Source organism: Monodelphis domestica, chromosome 2, assembly GCF_027887165.1.
Source record: "Monodelphis domestica isolate mMonDom1 chromosome 2, mMonDom1.pri, whole genome shotgun sequence".
Classification (NCBI taxonomy): domain Eukaryota; kingdom Metazoa; phylum Chordata; class Mammalia; order Didelphimorphia; family Didelphidae; genus Monodelphis; species Monodelphis domestica.
In genome coordinates this window covers 306,815,686-306,832,865 of record NC_077228.1, presented here as the reverse complement: position 1 = coordinate 306,832,865, position 17,180 = coordinate 306,815,686, and the positions used below count along the sequence as shown (strand labels likewise).

Below are 17,180 nucleotides of genomic sequence, written 5' to 3'. Positions count from 1 at the left end.
CTAGGACTTGAACCTGACTCTTTAATCTAAGTTAATGTTCTTTCCATTACATCAGACTGCTTTCTACTTGCTCAGAAGTATTTTGAAATGTATTGTTTACAGCAATAGTTCATACATTTATATTCTTGCTTAGTCAATTAGGTAAACAGGGTTATATCTTTATTTTTTAGTATTCCATTTATCAGGTTTTAAAGCCCAAACCACATCTGTCTCATAAAAGAATCATTTTAAGAGGTTATTTCCCTCCTATATTTATGAATAACCTATGTTATTTGTTCTTAATTTTTTGAAAAATTAACAGGTGATTGAGTTTGGGATCAGAGGTCTTTTGGAGTAGCTTATATTGTCATCTTATTTCTTGCACTATAGTCTGTTCAATTTGCTTATTTACAGATTCAACAACTCATATTTTTAGCAAGATCACACAATTTACTATTAGCATACAACTATACCTATTGCCCAATATACTTTTTTTAATGTCTAGATTTTGATAATTTTCTAAAAGATTCTTTCATTCTTGTTTTTCAAAAAACTATTTTCTATTCTATTTTTGAGGTAGTTCTCTTTTCCTGATCTTTTGGAGGTATTTTTCCTTTTCCAATATTTTTTTACATGGATGCTTAATACTTGATTCAAGCCATTTTATTTCTATTTTGTCAGAAAATGCTATGTAGAAAGTCTGCATTTTGAAACTTATACAGGGATTAAAATTAAGAAGATTTTTGCATAAATACCAAATGCAGTTAAAAGAAGTAGGACAGAGAAAAATATTTACAGCAAGTTTCATTTAATAACATAAGGATCAAATATGAAATCTATATTAGATTACCACCTCAGGGATGAGGGAGGGCAGGGAGAAAGAATCAGGAGGAGAGAATTTGGAACTCAAAACTTTTTTTAAGAAGAGAATATTCATTTTTTTACAACGAATCAGGGAAATATAAAATATTATTTTAAAAATAATAAAGGTGACACTTTAAAGATATGTAAGGAAAAGAATCAAATTCATAATAAGCCATTCCCCAATTGAAAAATGGTGGGTTTTTAGAGGAAGAAATGCAAGCTATAAAGTCGTATCAAAAAATGCTCTAAATCAATTAGAAAAATGAAAGTTAAAACAACCATCTCACATTCATCAAATTCGTATTTTAATGTACTGTTGGTGGATCTGCGAACTGGTTCAACCATTTTGGAAAGCAATTTAGAACTATGTCCAAATAACTATTACAGTGAATTTCTGCCGTGGCTCATATAGTCTATATCCCAGAGATCCAAGAAAGAGTGAAAATAAATGCATATAAAGAAAAAATATTTATTGCAGCTCTTCTTGTGATGGGGAATTGGAAAGTGAGGGGAATAGCTGAACAAGTTATTGCATACGTGATATAATACTATATTGCTGTAGAAAAACCTGAGAAGGCATGTGAATTTTGCAACACAAGATCAGCAGAACCAGAAGAACAAGATATAACAGTAATTTTGTAAAGATAATCAAACTGAAAGATTTGGAACTATGATCAACACAATGACCAACCACAATTCCAAAAGTCTCATCAATGAAATATGCTATCCTAGAGAAGTGATGGGCCTGTAAAGCAGATAGAGGCATTTTTCCTTCCTTCTGTCTTTCCTTCTTTTTGGACACTGCTAATACAAAATTTTATTTTGCATGACTATACATATCTGTGATGAGTTTTGTTTTTCTTGACTTCTCATGTGTGGTGGAGGGAAGAGGGAGAAAATAAAAAATAAAGCACAGTTTTGGCAATCATTCATTGGCCACCCAAAGAAAATGCCAAGTTTAGTTAAAACTTTTTACTAGTTTATGATGGATATAAAGGGAAAAACACAGATGTAAAACACTGCTTGACTAGCAATTTGAGATGTACCTACCTTGGATGTTGATATTCATCCCTTTGTGTTTTATACAAGCAGAAGTCCTATTAATTCCACATGTGGGATTCTTTTGCTGGGTCTGAGAGATGGTTTTTGTATTGGAAAGCCATTACATTTAATGAAATAGAGAATCACTTGCATGAATGTGCTTAACTAGTATAGGGATCTGGTACTAGTATGTGAAAATATCCTCAAATGTTATGTAACAAAAAGTGAAATTGGCATTCAATTGTCTTCTAGAAGAAATCTCTCTAATACTATGACATTTTAGCCAAAAGAAACAACTTTGAGAAACCTTTCTTCTGAGTTGCCAAAAAAAACTAGCTGGAGACTCTCATTTGGAGTTTATAGAATTCCAGTATCTCCAAAAACTGTCATGGACTTAGTACTGGCAGGGTTTACATTTTCCTCACACAGTTGCATTTCTTGATAAAAAAATTACCTTTAAGGGAATGATGTGAAGACCTAGTGTCAGAGTTCTAATTTCACAGGAAGCTATTATTATGGTAGTGGTAGGGTATGTTTGCTGCTTTATTACCACGCTAAGTAGAACATATGCTTATGCTAAAGAAATAAACAGGCTTCCAAATGAATGTGGCAGTTAAAATTATTCAAAATATTTCACTTTCAAAGTTAGCTCTTTTAGAATACAATCTTGTCTTCCTTGAGTTTAAAATACAAATACTGCAATCCCATTACGATATTCAGTGGTGGATCTGATTACTGTCACTCCCATTCTTTTTTTGTTTCATGAATACATACTTCAATTAAAAAAATAAAAAGATCAAGGCTTTCTTTATAATCTAGTACATGATCAATTTTTGAGTAGTGTTCACTTGAAAAGAATATATTCCTTTTTCTGGATCTTTATTTCTAGCTTATTTAATAGAGTTTGTATCTTATTTTTTCAGGGAAGCTAGGTGGCACAGTGGATAGTGCCAGGCCTGGAGTCAGGATGGACCCTTACTAATAAATATGACCTTGCAGGACATTTTACTGTTTGCCTCAATTTCCTCATCTGTTAAATGGAGAAGGAAATGGCAAACTACTCCAGTATCTTTGTCAGGAAAACCTCAAATGAAGTTATGAAAGAGTTGGATATAGCTGAACAATCTGATTTATCTATTTTACCTTCTTGGTGGATGTGGCTATCTGATATATCAGGATATTTTTTTCTTTGTGAACCTAACCAATGAGTTGTTTAATCCTTACTTATTTTAAATTGTTTTAATATTCATGTGTTCCTTTAGCCATTTCACTGTGTAGTGCCCTTTTTATCTCTTGATTATTTTCTAGTTTGAACTAAATATTTTAATTTCATTATTACCATACCCACACTAAAAGTGGTGATAAACAATATTGGCTGGTCTTCCTTCCTCTCGCCCTTTCCCATTCTAAACCATCCTCCACTCAGCTGTCAAATTAATCTGCCTAAAATGTACATTTGATCACATCACTTCACACACAAAAAACAATTCAATAAATTCCAGTTGCTTCCCATCATACAGTCCAATGTAAAAAGTCTCTTTTGGCATTCAAAGTTCTTTACAACCTACCATCTTTTTCTTTCCAGACTTGTTAAACCTTGCTTTCCCCTATCCTCCAACACCAAGTATTCTTGAGATCCAGTGACAATGGTGGTCTGCTTATTCCTCAAAAACAATCTTCAGATTCTGAATGTTTTCACTATTTCCTGTGCATAAATTATTCTCCCTCTTGGATTATCTAATTTCCTTTACGTTTCAGCTAAAATTCCATCTTCTAAGAAAATCCTTTCCTGTTCTACCTTAATCCCAGGTAACTTCTACAATCTTCAATTTAGTTAAAAAAAAAAAGTACAAGAAAAACCCAGGAGAAACTTGGTAGGCCATCAATGAAAGCCCTAATTTATGAGGCTCTTTACACTTGTGAATTTCTTCTGATTAAACCTTTTAAAGGTTTTTTTTTTTAATTTCCAAACAATATATCAAAAGTTTACAGGAAAGGTAAGTTTGTATATTTAAGCTGTTTATTTTTTTCCATATTAATGACAATCTAATTCTTTTAAATATGTAATTGCTTTTAAATTTTTGAAGTGTGTGAATTAAATGAACTGAAGGCTATTTTGGATTTCTTTATAATGGATAAATTCTTTAACATTTTTCTACTTGTGAATTGTTGCTTCATTTTGTACAATACAGGAAACTTTTTTCAAAAAAATTTTTTTATATTGGGAAACTTTTCCCAATTATTTATAGTCAATAAACTTCAAAATCATGACTAAAGTTTAAATTTCTTCATCTGGTGTATAAGCCTGTTACTTTGCTTGCAAAGTTGTATTCTAAAAGTATTCTATTTTATTTCCATTCTTTTGACTTTTTTACTAATTTAGTGAGGTTTTTGCTGGTTTCCACTGGTTTCATTCTATACCGTTGCCTAATATTCAGTTTCATATTCTTTTCTGAATCCAGTATTACCCAACTTATTTATACTTGCTTCATTTTTAGCATCATTTCAGCATTAATATCTGGATTTTTATCCTTTGGCTCTTTCAAATATTAAAACTGTTTGTCCTTTGGATGCTTTATTTTCTCTTATTCTTGTTCTGAAAGATGATTCTCTTTTCTGATTGAAAAAATAATTTTGCAGAGGCCAAGATCACTGACTAGGATAAGTCAATAACTTCCTTAGAGGAAGAGTAACCTCTAGTCTAGTGTCATTTCTAAGAAGGTTGCAGTATGCTATGGGAATGTTTTATTGCTGATCCCCCTTCCTAGTCATTTCATCACTTACCCTCCCCCCTTCTTTCTTTCCTAAGGCAATTAATTCAAGGTGGAAAGGCTGCCTTTCCCATGTCATCAGTGAGCTAGACCTCAATGTATTCCCCATTTACCCCCATTTTTAAAATGTCATCCCCAATTAGCTGCATTTTGGTCCAAGGATGGCAGCATCATTGGTGGTGGAAGGTTGGAGCAACTCAGGACTAGGCTAAGAAAAGTGGTAGTGGGGTGAGCTGATTTGGAGAGTAGGAGCAGCAGCTCCACACCCCTCTCCTACTGTCATGCTCAAATATTTCTGTCTAACTGTAATTCTCCCTTACCTGAGCATTCCCCCAAACTTTTCTACTACTGAGATATTAACAGAGCTAGTTCATTTGCATTTTAACTCCCACATATTACTTCTAAGTTTTTAATTTATTAAGCCTTTATTTAGCAAAAATGTAAAGCCTGCTTATGATATAGCAAATCATAGGTAAACAAAACCTTTAATCCTCAGAGATTAATTTGTGTTACATATATATATTAGTGAATGGAACTATTAAATATTTAAATCTGTAAGTATTTTCTCAGGTTCTAAATGGTATCCACTATATACTAACTCACAAAAAAGGTTAAGAATACATTTCTGACATGAAAGCTATAGCTAAATTTTAGAACAGTCATTTCCACTTAAGATTTAAAACCATTTTCAGTGCCATTGAATAGAATTATTAATGACATTCATGAATTAACAAGCAATGAATGAATGAATGAATGAACGAACGAATGAATGAATGAATGAATGAATGAATGAATGAACAGTAAAAAAGATGGCATTAACCAGCCTGATAAATGACAAGTCTTTAAGTTATAGAACATGGGGAGGAAGTTTCCTAATTCTTAGGATTATCCACAGGATCATATTCCTTTTCTTGTACCCAGATGAATTCAATCCTTACAATACTTCATATGAAATAATTTAAAACATGAATTTTAATGAGTAAGCAGTAGATTGATCAAGTGACAATTACCTGTTAAAATATGGGAGAAAAAGGTAACTCTACCAATGAATATCTAAAATAAGAGACTTGCATAAACTGCTTTACATCCCATCAAAATAATCCTTCACTGATTATACTTCTATGGAATGCTAAATATATAAAAATTTAGACCAAAGTTATCTTTATAAGTGTAATCTATAAAATGCAGACAGAGGGATAGCACTACAATAGTAGGCTCATTTCTCCCTTTATGACCTTGGGTTGCATAGCTTTCCATATGTAAACGTCTTCCAATGACTTCTTCCAACTAGTTCACCATAGCTATTCACACATATACTTAAAGCTTGGGTCAATTACCATGCTCTATGACCAGGTTCATTCATACTACTCTCTCCCATTGAATTAATAGCATTTTAGATTTTGTGCCACTCATATGACATTTTTATAATGCCACATGACATCTCTTGCATTATTCTATATTTAATTTCTTGTGTATATGTCTCTTATTGTCGAGAGTATTAAATTTGTAGAAACAACTTTAATGTTTTTTTAAGGCAGTAATATTAAAAAAATATATAGGGCTGAATTTCATTTTTAGTCAAATTTCATCAGCCATGTAAAAATACAAAGGCATATCCTTCCACTGAATTTCCAATATGCACAGAAGGGTCTCAGAACCTTAAAAATTAAATGCCTAATATTATAGTGAGAATATTGATAGATAATTCTATTAACCTAAAATGAAAAAGACTTTCATATAAATGTCAAGCACGAAGCATATGGAATACTGCAGGAAAAAAAAAGCTTTTAATGGGAACTTGTTGAAAAAAAGGTTACTTCTAAGAAATTTTATAAAAATAACTCAAAACTATTTGGAATTTAATTCTATTCAAGTACTAAACAATACCCTTTTCAAACAAGAGCATAAATGTATTATTGCATTCTTTGTAAAATAAATGAAAATATACCTTTTCCATTTTATTTCCTTAGAAAAGATAAAGTTGCATTTTTTTATTTATCAACATGTGATCTGAAGTCATGGATGTAAATTTGTGTGCAACACAAGGGATAAAGCAAGTAATATGATTTTATTATCTCTCCAACTATAAAGAACATTTTAAAAAGACATCATAAAGATATTAAGAGATCACACTCTCAATGCTAACTAGGACTTTAGGAAAATTAGATTGGAGTAATTTATGTCTGTAAAAAAACAAAGAGCCAAAATGAGATCCATGAAAAGTCAAAAAAAGATTAATAAGGAGAATACAAAACCATACTGAAGAGCTTATTTTAACTATATGTAGTCATATGGCTAATTGAGAGATTATAGCAACTGTCTTAGAACATAGCAATTCAAGTTTATATTAAGCATTTATTCTCTTCCTTCTGTACATTTTATAAATCCACATTAGTACAACATAAAATAAACAACATTAGCTTTTAAGTCTAACAAATAAATGCATAAGTATGTTTTCAAATGTTTGCTAGTAAGGATTTTGACTCAAGTAGAACTCAAGATTCTACTACTGTGAGCACCTTCAATGACAGCTGTTATTGTGTAGGAGACTCTTCAATTATACCTCCTCCAGACTCCTTCTGAGAACTTCCTGCAATTCCACATCTGCATAAAAAGATTAGAATTTCAAAATTAGAGGTTAGAAAGAAGCACATATGTTTTGTGTCACTATAAATCTGCATGGTGATGATTATGTTTTCAACATCACAGTATATAAATCTTGTTCATCCTTGTAAGCAGAGTAAAAATTTCTTTTAATTGGGGTTGGGTGAATGGGTGAGTGAATCAGGTCAGGGTATAAGAGCCTGGAAATGATATAGCATTTTATTAATTATGATATTAATATATATGGCATTAAAATATGGTAATTTAGAGATCATAACTTCAAAATTCATCATGATTTAAATTGTCTCATTTGACAGATAGTTATTTTCTTCCTCTATGGGGGGCTCTTGAAACCTAGGGATATGTGCAAAGACAACAATAGATTTAGGAGTGTGTGGGTGTTTTTATAGCTACATTGGGGCTTTGGAACTTAAAGATTTAAATCCTTGTTATTCAAGGAAATGAGACAAAAATCAATGACTTCATTTAGAATGAAAGGTCTCCCATTTCAATAAACATTTATGAAATAGGGATTTGCTGTGAACTAGGTGATAGACATGTAACACAGACTTAACTTGTAGGGATGACTGCTGAAATGAGGAGATTTTTATGTTTTGTATTTTGGGGGAGTTAGAAAAAGAAATGGATAGAACATCAAGAATTCTAAATCTAGGCTCTATCAATAACTCTAGAAGGTCATTTCTCCTGAGTCTTGGGTTCCCTTACTATTAAAATAAGGAAATGTGACTATATATTATCTTATCGTTTAAGTCCCTCCATTTTTAATGTTTTGTTTTGCTTTTTAAGTTAAAAAATTCTAAATAGGTGAGGAATTTCTCCTGGTTTTAAGGCGGCAATATCCTCCATTAAAGTCCTTCTCCAATGCCTCAGTCATGACATGGAGGTGACTTTGGGTTCTCGAAAGCTTTGCCAGTTGAGCACAAGCTCTGGCACATATCTTGCCAAGCTGGAAAAGCTTATAGTACTGGCAACGGACTGTGTATTTGTTGGCCAAGGAACATTTTAAGTTCAGAGATGTTCATCACCATGAGGCTGGCCACCAGGTGATGAAGTTTATTGGCCATAGCAATTCATGAAGACCATCCAGAGGCCTGAAAGCATTGCAGTCAGTGTTGGTGGAGGGAATGCCCACACCAATGAAACCACAAATCCTTGAAGTCAGAAAAGTGCATGATTAACTGCAGAAATAGCAGACAAGTAACATATATAAACACATATATATATGCTTTCAAGCTGCATCCCTGCAATAAAGTAAATAAGACTGTATCTGATGCCGGCATTATTCAGTACTAGTGTGGCTGGGCCAGTGACACTTGGCCCAGGCTAGAGCCGGTGGAAACTGCTGTACCAGGAAGCCTAGCACTCCTCCTGCTACCAAAGATCCCTTCCGGGAAGCAGGGTGGAGGGGTGGAATGGCCATTGGCTGAGTTAAACCAGCACACCTGGAGGTCCTGTGAAAAGGGTTCACTGGTCTCCAGTAGCATAAAGCATTACTGAGGGCCAGTAGCAACCTGAATGATTTACTACCAGTATTAAAACAAACAAACAAACAAATAACTGATTAAAAAATAATATAACAAACTGTTGGCAAACTATAATATCAACTGTTGGTAGTAGTCTCTAACTTAAAAGTACAAATCTTCGAGGCTATTACCTTGGATTATTTATATACTCTATTATCAATGAATAATAAAGTTATTTAACATATGTGAGGATCAAACTTACTCTTATCTTGGAAGCATTAGCACTGTGAAATAAACATTAAGTGAAAAGAAACAAAACAAAACAATTGGGAACTTCTGCTACTATAACCAGTGAAATAAATTCTCATGAATACAGTTTCATCTTTAATGCTTTAACTCAAAAATGGGTCATGAAGGCTTTGTGCAAATTCCATAGAACATTTGGTTTGGAGTAAATTTAATAGCAACCAACTAAGAATAGTCTAAAATATAAAGAAATTGATTAAATAACTGGAAAGGTTAAATGACCAACCCACATCAAAATCCCAAGTTTTACCTGGCCATTTGATTCTGTATTTCACAGCTAAAGAGAACTTGAGTAAATGAGAAAAAACAATTAGCAAATTCATAAATTAGGGACATGTCAATTCAATTCATTTCCATTAAAAAATACACGAGCACCTGCTATATGTGTACATTTATACATGCATGCTGCACACATACACATACATAGATAACACTATAGGAAAAATGGAATTTAATTCAGTCTTTGCTCTTAAGGGGATTACATTCTAGCTAGGGAGAAGAAACAAAAAGATATGAAATGTTTAAATGACAATACAAAAAAAAATAAGAAAATTCTTTTCTTCAGATTTTCACTGCTTTTGGTCAAAGGCAAAGTTACGAAACTAATAGAGCAAAGAACAAATACAACAAGAATTTTAAAGATCGAAACTAAACAAAAATAGGATTTTTTGAGTTAAATCCTTGATAAACACTTGACAAGTTGACAAGAGTATCACAACAAAATAACAGATTTTCTTAACTGAGGTATCCAATAAAAGCCTGATGCTTGAAGTACCTAACAAGAAAGGTACCATATAATTATTCATATGTTCAAAGAAACTAAGTTACTTACCTTTTCCCTAATATTATTTTAGAATGAATACTTATTAAAAAATATATGTCCAATAGAATTCTGGCATGGTACTACATGGAAAAATAAAAGGTATAATGTGGAATTATCTTCTAGCTCAGTGGTTCCACAGACATAGATTAGATGACATTATATATATATATATATATATATATATATATATATATATATATATATATATATATATATATATATATATAAAGATTCAGAGGCAATGAGAGGGTAGGAAGTATAAAAATGACCAGATAAAGTGATCAACCAGAACCAATCAATTTTTAATTATGCTATAAGAATAGGAAAATATTCTATTCAAATAACCAGAACATTGAATGTAGTATTATAACTGAATATTATACAAATAAACCATTTCAGAATTGAAACACTCATTCAGACCTCTCATTTTACAAAAAAGGATTACCAAAGAAGGAAAAGTATCTTAAATGAAGGTCAAAGAGCTGATGAATTAGTACTAAAACCAATGTCTCTTGACCTTCAGTCCAGATATATATTTTTTGGGACCTAGATCTGAAATTTCATAGGTGTGAGTTATTCCCTCTACCAATGAAGATCAAGAACTGCTATGCAACTTATAGAATTGCTTAGAACATCAAGAGTTTAAGAAACTTGCCTAGGGTTTCATAGCCAGTATGATTACATAAGAGGGAACATCCAAAATGGTTTTCTATCTACTACAATTCTACAGCCTTTCTTCCAGTACACATTCTAAACTACAACATATCTGAAAGCAACAAAAACTTAATCTGCTTAAGAAACTGGGAATTTGAAGGGTTTCCAAAGAGGTACGGTAAGTATGATGAATTCAATTTCCCTCAAGGATTTGTTGCCAAGACTATATATATAAGGACTAGTTTTCTTTAAATACTTCATAGAATCACAAACTCTGAATTAGATGGTAACCAAGAAGTTATCAAATCTAATCTATACCAGTATACCAATCCCTTCTGAATCTTGATGTCTGCTTGAAACTTGATAATGAGGGTGGGGGGGTCAGCAACGGGTTAGTGAGCATGGGAGTGGGGCAGGGAAGAGAGTGTCAAAATATAATCTTTATGAGGCAGCCCATTCCACTCTTGGATGGGTCCAATTATTAGAAAGTTTTTCTTGATATTTGGAGCTAAAATTCTGTCCCCAATTTTTACCCATTGCTCCTGATTCTGTCCCATAGGTCCATGGAAACAAATCTAATCCCCCTTTCCCCAAAAGAGCTGATAAAACAGTAATCAAGTTCTTAGTTTTCTCCATGCTACATATCTCCATTTCCTTCAACCAATTCTTGTATGGCATCATCTTCAAAACCACTCCATGATTTCTCACTGACTACCTTATAGACTGGACTTTTCTCAAATGTGAGCTAAGGAAGGACAAAAGTGAAACTCTTGCCTCCCTTATTCTGGATAGTACATCTATTAATGTCTAAAATCGCACTAGCTTTTTTTCAATGCTGTGTCCCACTTAGGTTAATGCATAAGGAACTTAGAATATGATTATTCTATCAACACTCCCTCATGTGTTTTTTAAATGGCAAGAACAGTACTTTGCATATATGTCTGTTAATTCTAAACAGCAAAGGACCAAGGAAGATACCTTGATCCCCTTCAATAGAAACCTCCCTATTGGTTGTTACCTGGTTTCCAGACCCTGCTGCCTTCTCTCTAGCCATGTTCCTCAAGTCTCCCTCTAGAATTTGGACTTTGCTCCCTAGGTCTCAGGATATGTGAGTTTTTGTTTCAATTCCTACGCATTTACAAAGTTTCCCACTTCCTGACCCTTTTATGAGTTGTCTCCCCAATCCCCCCCACCCCCCAAAACGTAAGCTCTTTGAGGACAAGGACAGCCTTGTTTATACTTCAATTTACAGTATCTTAGCACAGTGTCTAGAATACAGAATGTAATAAATGCTTTAGTGGATACAGCATACCTGTGTTCAAATATTGCCTTAAACACTTTCTAGTTGTGTGATTCCAGGCAAGTAATTAAATTTATTTGCCTCCATTTCCTCAACTATAAAATGGGAAAAACAATAGCATATCTACCTCACAAGTTGTTAAGTAGATCAAGTGAGATACTTATAAAGTGCTTAGCATGGTGTCTGGCACACTGTAGGAGCTATATAACAATATAAATGCCTATTCTTTCCCTATATCATTTATTCTTTGGATCTGGTCATTCTACCAGTTCTGAATCCATCCACCTATACTATCATTTAGCTTGTATGTCCTCCTTTTATCCACAAGGATGAGAGATATTGTGAATATTTAGCTTGTAATCTAGGTAAACTATTTCTATAGCATTTCTCTGATCCATTGACTAATATCACAAAATTAATCTGACAAAATCTGTTCTTCATGAAGCCATGGTAACTTTTATTGATTTGATTTTAGACACATAGCCACCTGCTATAACTGAAAGGAGTCAAATTTCTGCCCATAGTAAGAGTAGCAGAGATGCTGCAAAGAAAGACATCACAGATTTGTGTTATTTATATATATAGTTTAGGCCCATGATGGCAAACCTGTGACACGTGTGTCAGCACTGACATGTGTAGCCATTTTCGATGACACTCAGCTGCATGCAGCCACATGCTAAGTGTGCGAATATCACGGAATGATAGGGTTTTTTTTCCCCCTCAAAGTGACACACCACCCAAGTTATGGTTGGTTTTTTTTGGCAAATTTTGACACACCAAGCTCAAAAGGTTGCCCATCATTGAGCTAGGCTTTATACTTTTTGTTCAACTGAAGTATTTAGGGTGCTACTTTAATACATAAGATAATTAGAGCTGAAAGGAATTCACAGGTGTGGAACCAAAGTGATTCGCCCAGGGTCATATGGCTAATAAGTGTCTAAGGCAGGATTTGAACCCCAAAGTTTCCTGATTCCAAGTCCAATACTCTAAACACTACAACATGCTACTTCTAGAGTTTTAACATAGTAGTAAGTGGCCTTTTTAAATAAAATAGAATTCCAATGGTTTTAAGCCCTAACTACATTTTTGATAATTATTTTTTATGTGTATTTCATTAAAAAAGACACCAGGATATTGAAATATGTTAGGTAAATTAAAGTTTATAAAAAGTTAGTCTCCTACCATTAACCATAGCTTAGTCACAAGATCTGTTAAAAATATTAGCTTTAGTATTGGCTATGCGTCCTTAGCCAAGTCTTTTCTAACCCTCTAAAGAGATAATAAAACCAACAAGATCTATTGTGAAGAAAAGAACCATTTAAGTATTTCTTATAATCTCTTTAGAAGGTGAGATTATGTTCATGAATTTTTCTTTGCAATGGGTACAAAAAGTTTATAAATTAATCATAAGAAGTCAGTCTGTCTCCCTCTCTGGGCCTCATTCTCATATCTATAAAATAAAGGTGACCTAAATGACCTCAAAGGTCTAATCCAGTTCTGCTGAAATAAAGAAATATACTTGGATTTTACAACAGCCTTTTAATCTTTGGTCTTATTCCATATTTTAACAAGATAACAACAGTAGTAATTCAAAGCATGGCATTTTACTTGAAATTACTATGCTTTAAGACAGAACCACAAATATAATCTTAACTAATGAACATATTAAGTTTCATTCCCTTTTATAGCCATCAAGCCCTGATAAGTTTTACCCCAAAGATATAATATTTAAAAAAATAAATCAAGAACAAATCCAGAAATTAACGTACATTTTAATAATTTGAATATAAAGTAAAATTTTGCCCATTTTTATAATTTTCTCTTCCATTCAAATCAGATGCTAAATATTCCAAATTTATATGGGATAACTGAGATCACAATATATTCTGCATACAACAAAGGAGGTTTACTTCTTTAAATTTAGAGCTACTTAAGAAAATGGATGTTTTTAAACACAAAAATTTATTTAGCACACATTTTCCCTGCTTTTAAAAACAGAAATCACAATAGAAACACTTGGTTTTTTTGGTTTCCTTGTTTGGGAGTTTCAGTTACTTAAAATATGGCACTTTGTTAAAGGGTTAAAAAAAAGCAGGCATTTTTCTCAAGTTCTTTGCATTTTAAAATAAATGCTCTTTTCATTTTCAAAAATCAATGGTCTAGAAACATTTTAAAACACATTATTACTATACAAGTGAAAACAATTTTTAAGCTAAGAAAAAATAAAATCCTTAAACTTTAATCCAAATATGGATGGTGAAATATTAAGCATTAATTACAAAGATGATTTCCTTGAGCTCCTTCCCTGCAGGTTCAAACTCTACAAAACAGGATAGTGAGAGGACTAGGAAAGCACATTTATAACTTTAAATGACCAGTTACCCAGACATTTTCAATGAGTCAAAAGACTGTTGAATAATGAGAGCTAGCTAAGCCAGAACTTCTTAATGTTTAATCATCTTCGTTTTTTTTTTATTAGCCTCTTTAGTATGCAACAACTTTGTCAACTGCTTTTGTTTAAATTTCAAAACCTGTCTTCCTTGTTTTAATGGATTATGTAGATCTTATCTGATCATGCTGAAAATAGAAAATGGTGTCGAAAAACAAACAAAAAACCCTGTCTCAAGGTTATAAATTCTCTGGCCAATTTAGTCAGCTACAAGAGACATCAAAAGTAAAAGACAGGTTAAAGTTTTCTTCTTCATTAAATACATTCTATTGCTAAAATCAACTCTGAATAACACAAAGACTTAGTATGGGTCTAAGTCAGTTGAAACATTCTTGAGAACAAGAATGCATAAGTTCTAACAGTTGTCTTTCTCTATACTTGTATGTTTTGGGCTTGGGCTACTTTCAGATCCATATAATTGCCTTGACCAAGAAGAACCTTGATCAAGTTGTTTCTTCAGGCAAATTCAAAGCATTATAACAAATGAGAATTAAAATGTGTACCTCTTTAAAAACTATGGATAAGTAAGATAAATAAGATATAGCAGCTAAGGAATATGAGGAATAATTAAGATTAACCATCAAAACATCTTAAGGAGAAAGGCAAAAGATTGGACCTGAGGTTTCAGTACTATAACAGAACCTTCCTAATGAAGAAACTATCAATCCATAATGCCAACTATTCTGTAATTTATAATTTTAGAAAGCTAGGGGCAGTGAAAGTTGAAAATCCAGGGCCATTTCCATACCAAAAGACATTTTTTCATAGGACTTTGGTGAAAGAAAAGACACTTCTAGGATATAAAATTTTATTTGCTACAATTAATCACTACACCCAGGTAAAAGTACATACTTGTCAAATTTCACTATAAAGCTTTAAAAGTTATTAATAGTTCTTTTTCACATAACTTAGTTTTTACAGATGAAAAGAAGTGAAAAATAGACATTTCTATTTTAGCCTTAAGTGGAAAAAATGATGATGCATTATGGATCTAGGAGAAAAAGTACTGGTTCTTGATTAAAAAAAAATACTTAAAAGAGTTCTAGATCTGTCACCAAACTGCTATGTGACTCTGGAAAAGTCAGTTTACCTCTCTATGCCTATGTTTTTTCATCTATAAAAACAGAGATAATAAAAGTACATAAGCTACATCAATAGTGCTGTTGTGACCCCTCCAAAAAAACAAAGTTTGTACATTGTAAAAGTGTTTTGTAAACTGTAAAACTATATGTAAGTAAAAATGCAAATGACATAGGAACTTGATATCTATTAAAAACAATTATAAAAATCTTTGCCAAAATCACAATCTACATATTTCTGCTGGTGTACTTTCATTACTCTTTAATGGGAAGACTACTTACTACTTACTACTTTTTTGAGCAAATAATTTTTGTACACCATCATGAATCAAAGCAATACAAAGAATTATATTCTAGTGGCCCATGAAGTTTTCAGATTAGGTTCTGTGATATAATAAAGTGGCATTATTGAGTCTTTTATTGTCCTTAAAAGTAACACTTGCTAACAATTTCTAAGTCTATCTAAATTAACTACATGTTACATAAAGCTGTGTTTTCATATCATCTGAATCAACAAAGGGAAAACTCAAAAACTGGGTTACCTTCTCTGGACTTGATTTCCTCTTCTTGAATAGTATTTCTGCTTGCTCTTGTTCGATCATTTTCACTACTGTCACTGTCTGTAAAGCAGCAATATGTCAATAAATGTAAATTAGCTTACTTATATTCCATTTCATTACAATTTTTTCAATGGTCTTGATTATATCCAACTTTACTGTGTCAGAAATTTAGAAATTTTCCTCTCCATGTCCCTACCCACACAAAATATTTCAAACTAATACAAAACTAATATATTTTAACTCAGAAATATTAGATTAACTCTTGCCATCTTGGGTTCTTTAGAGTAATATTGCTCAAATCACCAACTCAACTTTATAGGCTTATCAAGATATATTCTATATGTCTATTAAAAAAAAACTTCCACTTAAAATCATCTTCTATTTAATGCCTTATCACAATTTAGAGATTGATAGGTTCATCATCAAAAAAAGTTCATTAAGTGATTAGGATACTGGTTACAGCAACTCTTAAAAAAGACCATCTACTAGTGTGGTCTGCAATGTGGGTCAATGGAAGGTTGTTTACACTGACACATTAATGGAATTGTGTACTAAAATAAGGGAGAAGAAAGAAGCCTGGACACAGTTAAATTTAAGTACTAGATCTAAAAACAGAATTTCAGCTTTCAGAAAAATCTGGAAAAATGAAAGTTAAAATATATTTGACAACAGGCAATAAAACTTGAGAATTTCATGATAATAAAAGTGAGAGACATCCATTTTTTCTTATGTTTTGAGTACTATGTTGACTCATTTCTAAGGAACTTTCTAAGAAAATTATTTTGGACATCCTAATAACTTTCATCTTATTACAACTTCACCTCTCATAACTTAATGTATCTGAATGTTGAAGGTTTCATATTAAAATGTTTTGCAATTACATCATAAAAATCAATGTCTTTAAAACTTTAAAATTCTAATATCTAGGTTGTTTTCCAGATAAGGTTTAACTTTAGCAAACTTGAAAATAACTTTAAAATTATAATAAACAACTGTAGAATAAAATGGTTCTCATAAGAAAATCCTCCCAAATGGCCAAATTCAAGGCATATTTTTAACATGCCTCCTTATATAAAAACATGTCAATATTTGCTGAAATGTTCAAACGTAATTTATAGTTAAAGAAATAAGTGAATATATAGCTGATATTAATTTATTTTTTAAAATGTCTAAAAATTTATTCTAGAAAAGTCAATCCACATTTGCTTCAAAATAATTTAAATTTATGGAAAATCTGATCTTTACATCACAGCCTAGGATAAAAAA

General features: G+C 32.2%; 1 protein-coding gene across 12 annotated transcripts in view; it reads right to left on the bottom strand.

Moving 5' to 3' along the window:
• Positions 1-5,061: 5,061 nt before the first annotated feature.
• ZNF451 (zinc finger protein 451) overlaps positions 5,062-17,180 on the bottom strand; it is a 122,188-nt gene continuing 110,069 nt past the window's right edge. For 10 of the 12 annotated variants that reach the window (XM_007484142.3, XM_007484146.3, XM_007484143.3 and 7 more), the window contains 3 exons: positions 15,897-15,974; positions 9,300-9,336; positions 5,062-7,259 (listed from right to left, as the gene is read on the bottom strand). In XM_007484142.3, the coding sequence (XP_007484204.1) occupies positions 7,190-7,259; positions 9,300-9,336; positions 15,897-15,974 (185 nt within the window). In that variant the 3' untranslated portion in view covers positions 5,062-7,189. The remainder of the gene's footprint in view (positions 7,260-9,299; positions 9,337-15,896; positions 15,975-17,180) is intronic. The other 2 variants (XM_007484144.3, XM_056814344.1) reach the window with 1 other exon arrangement.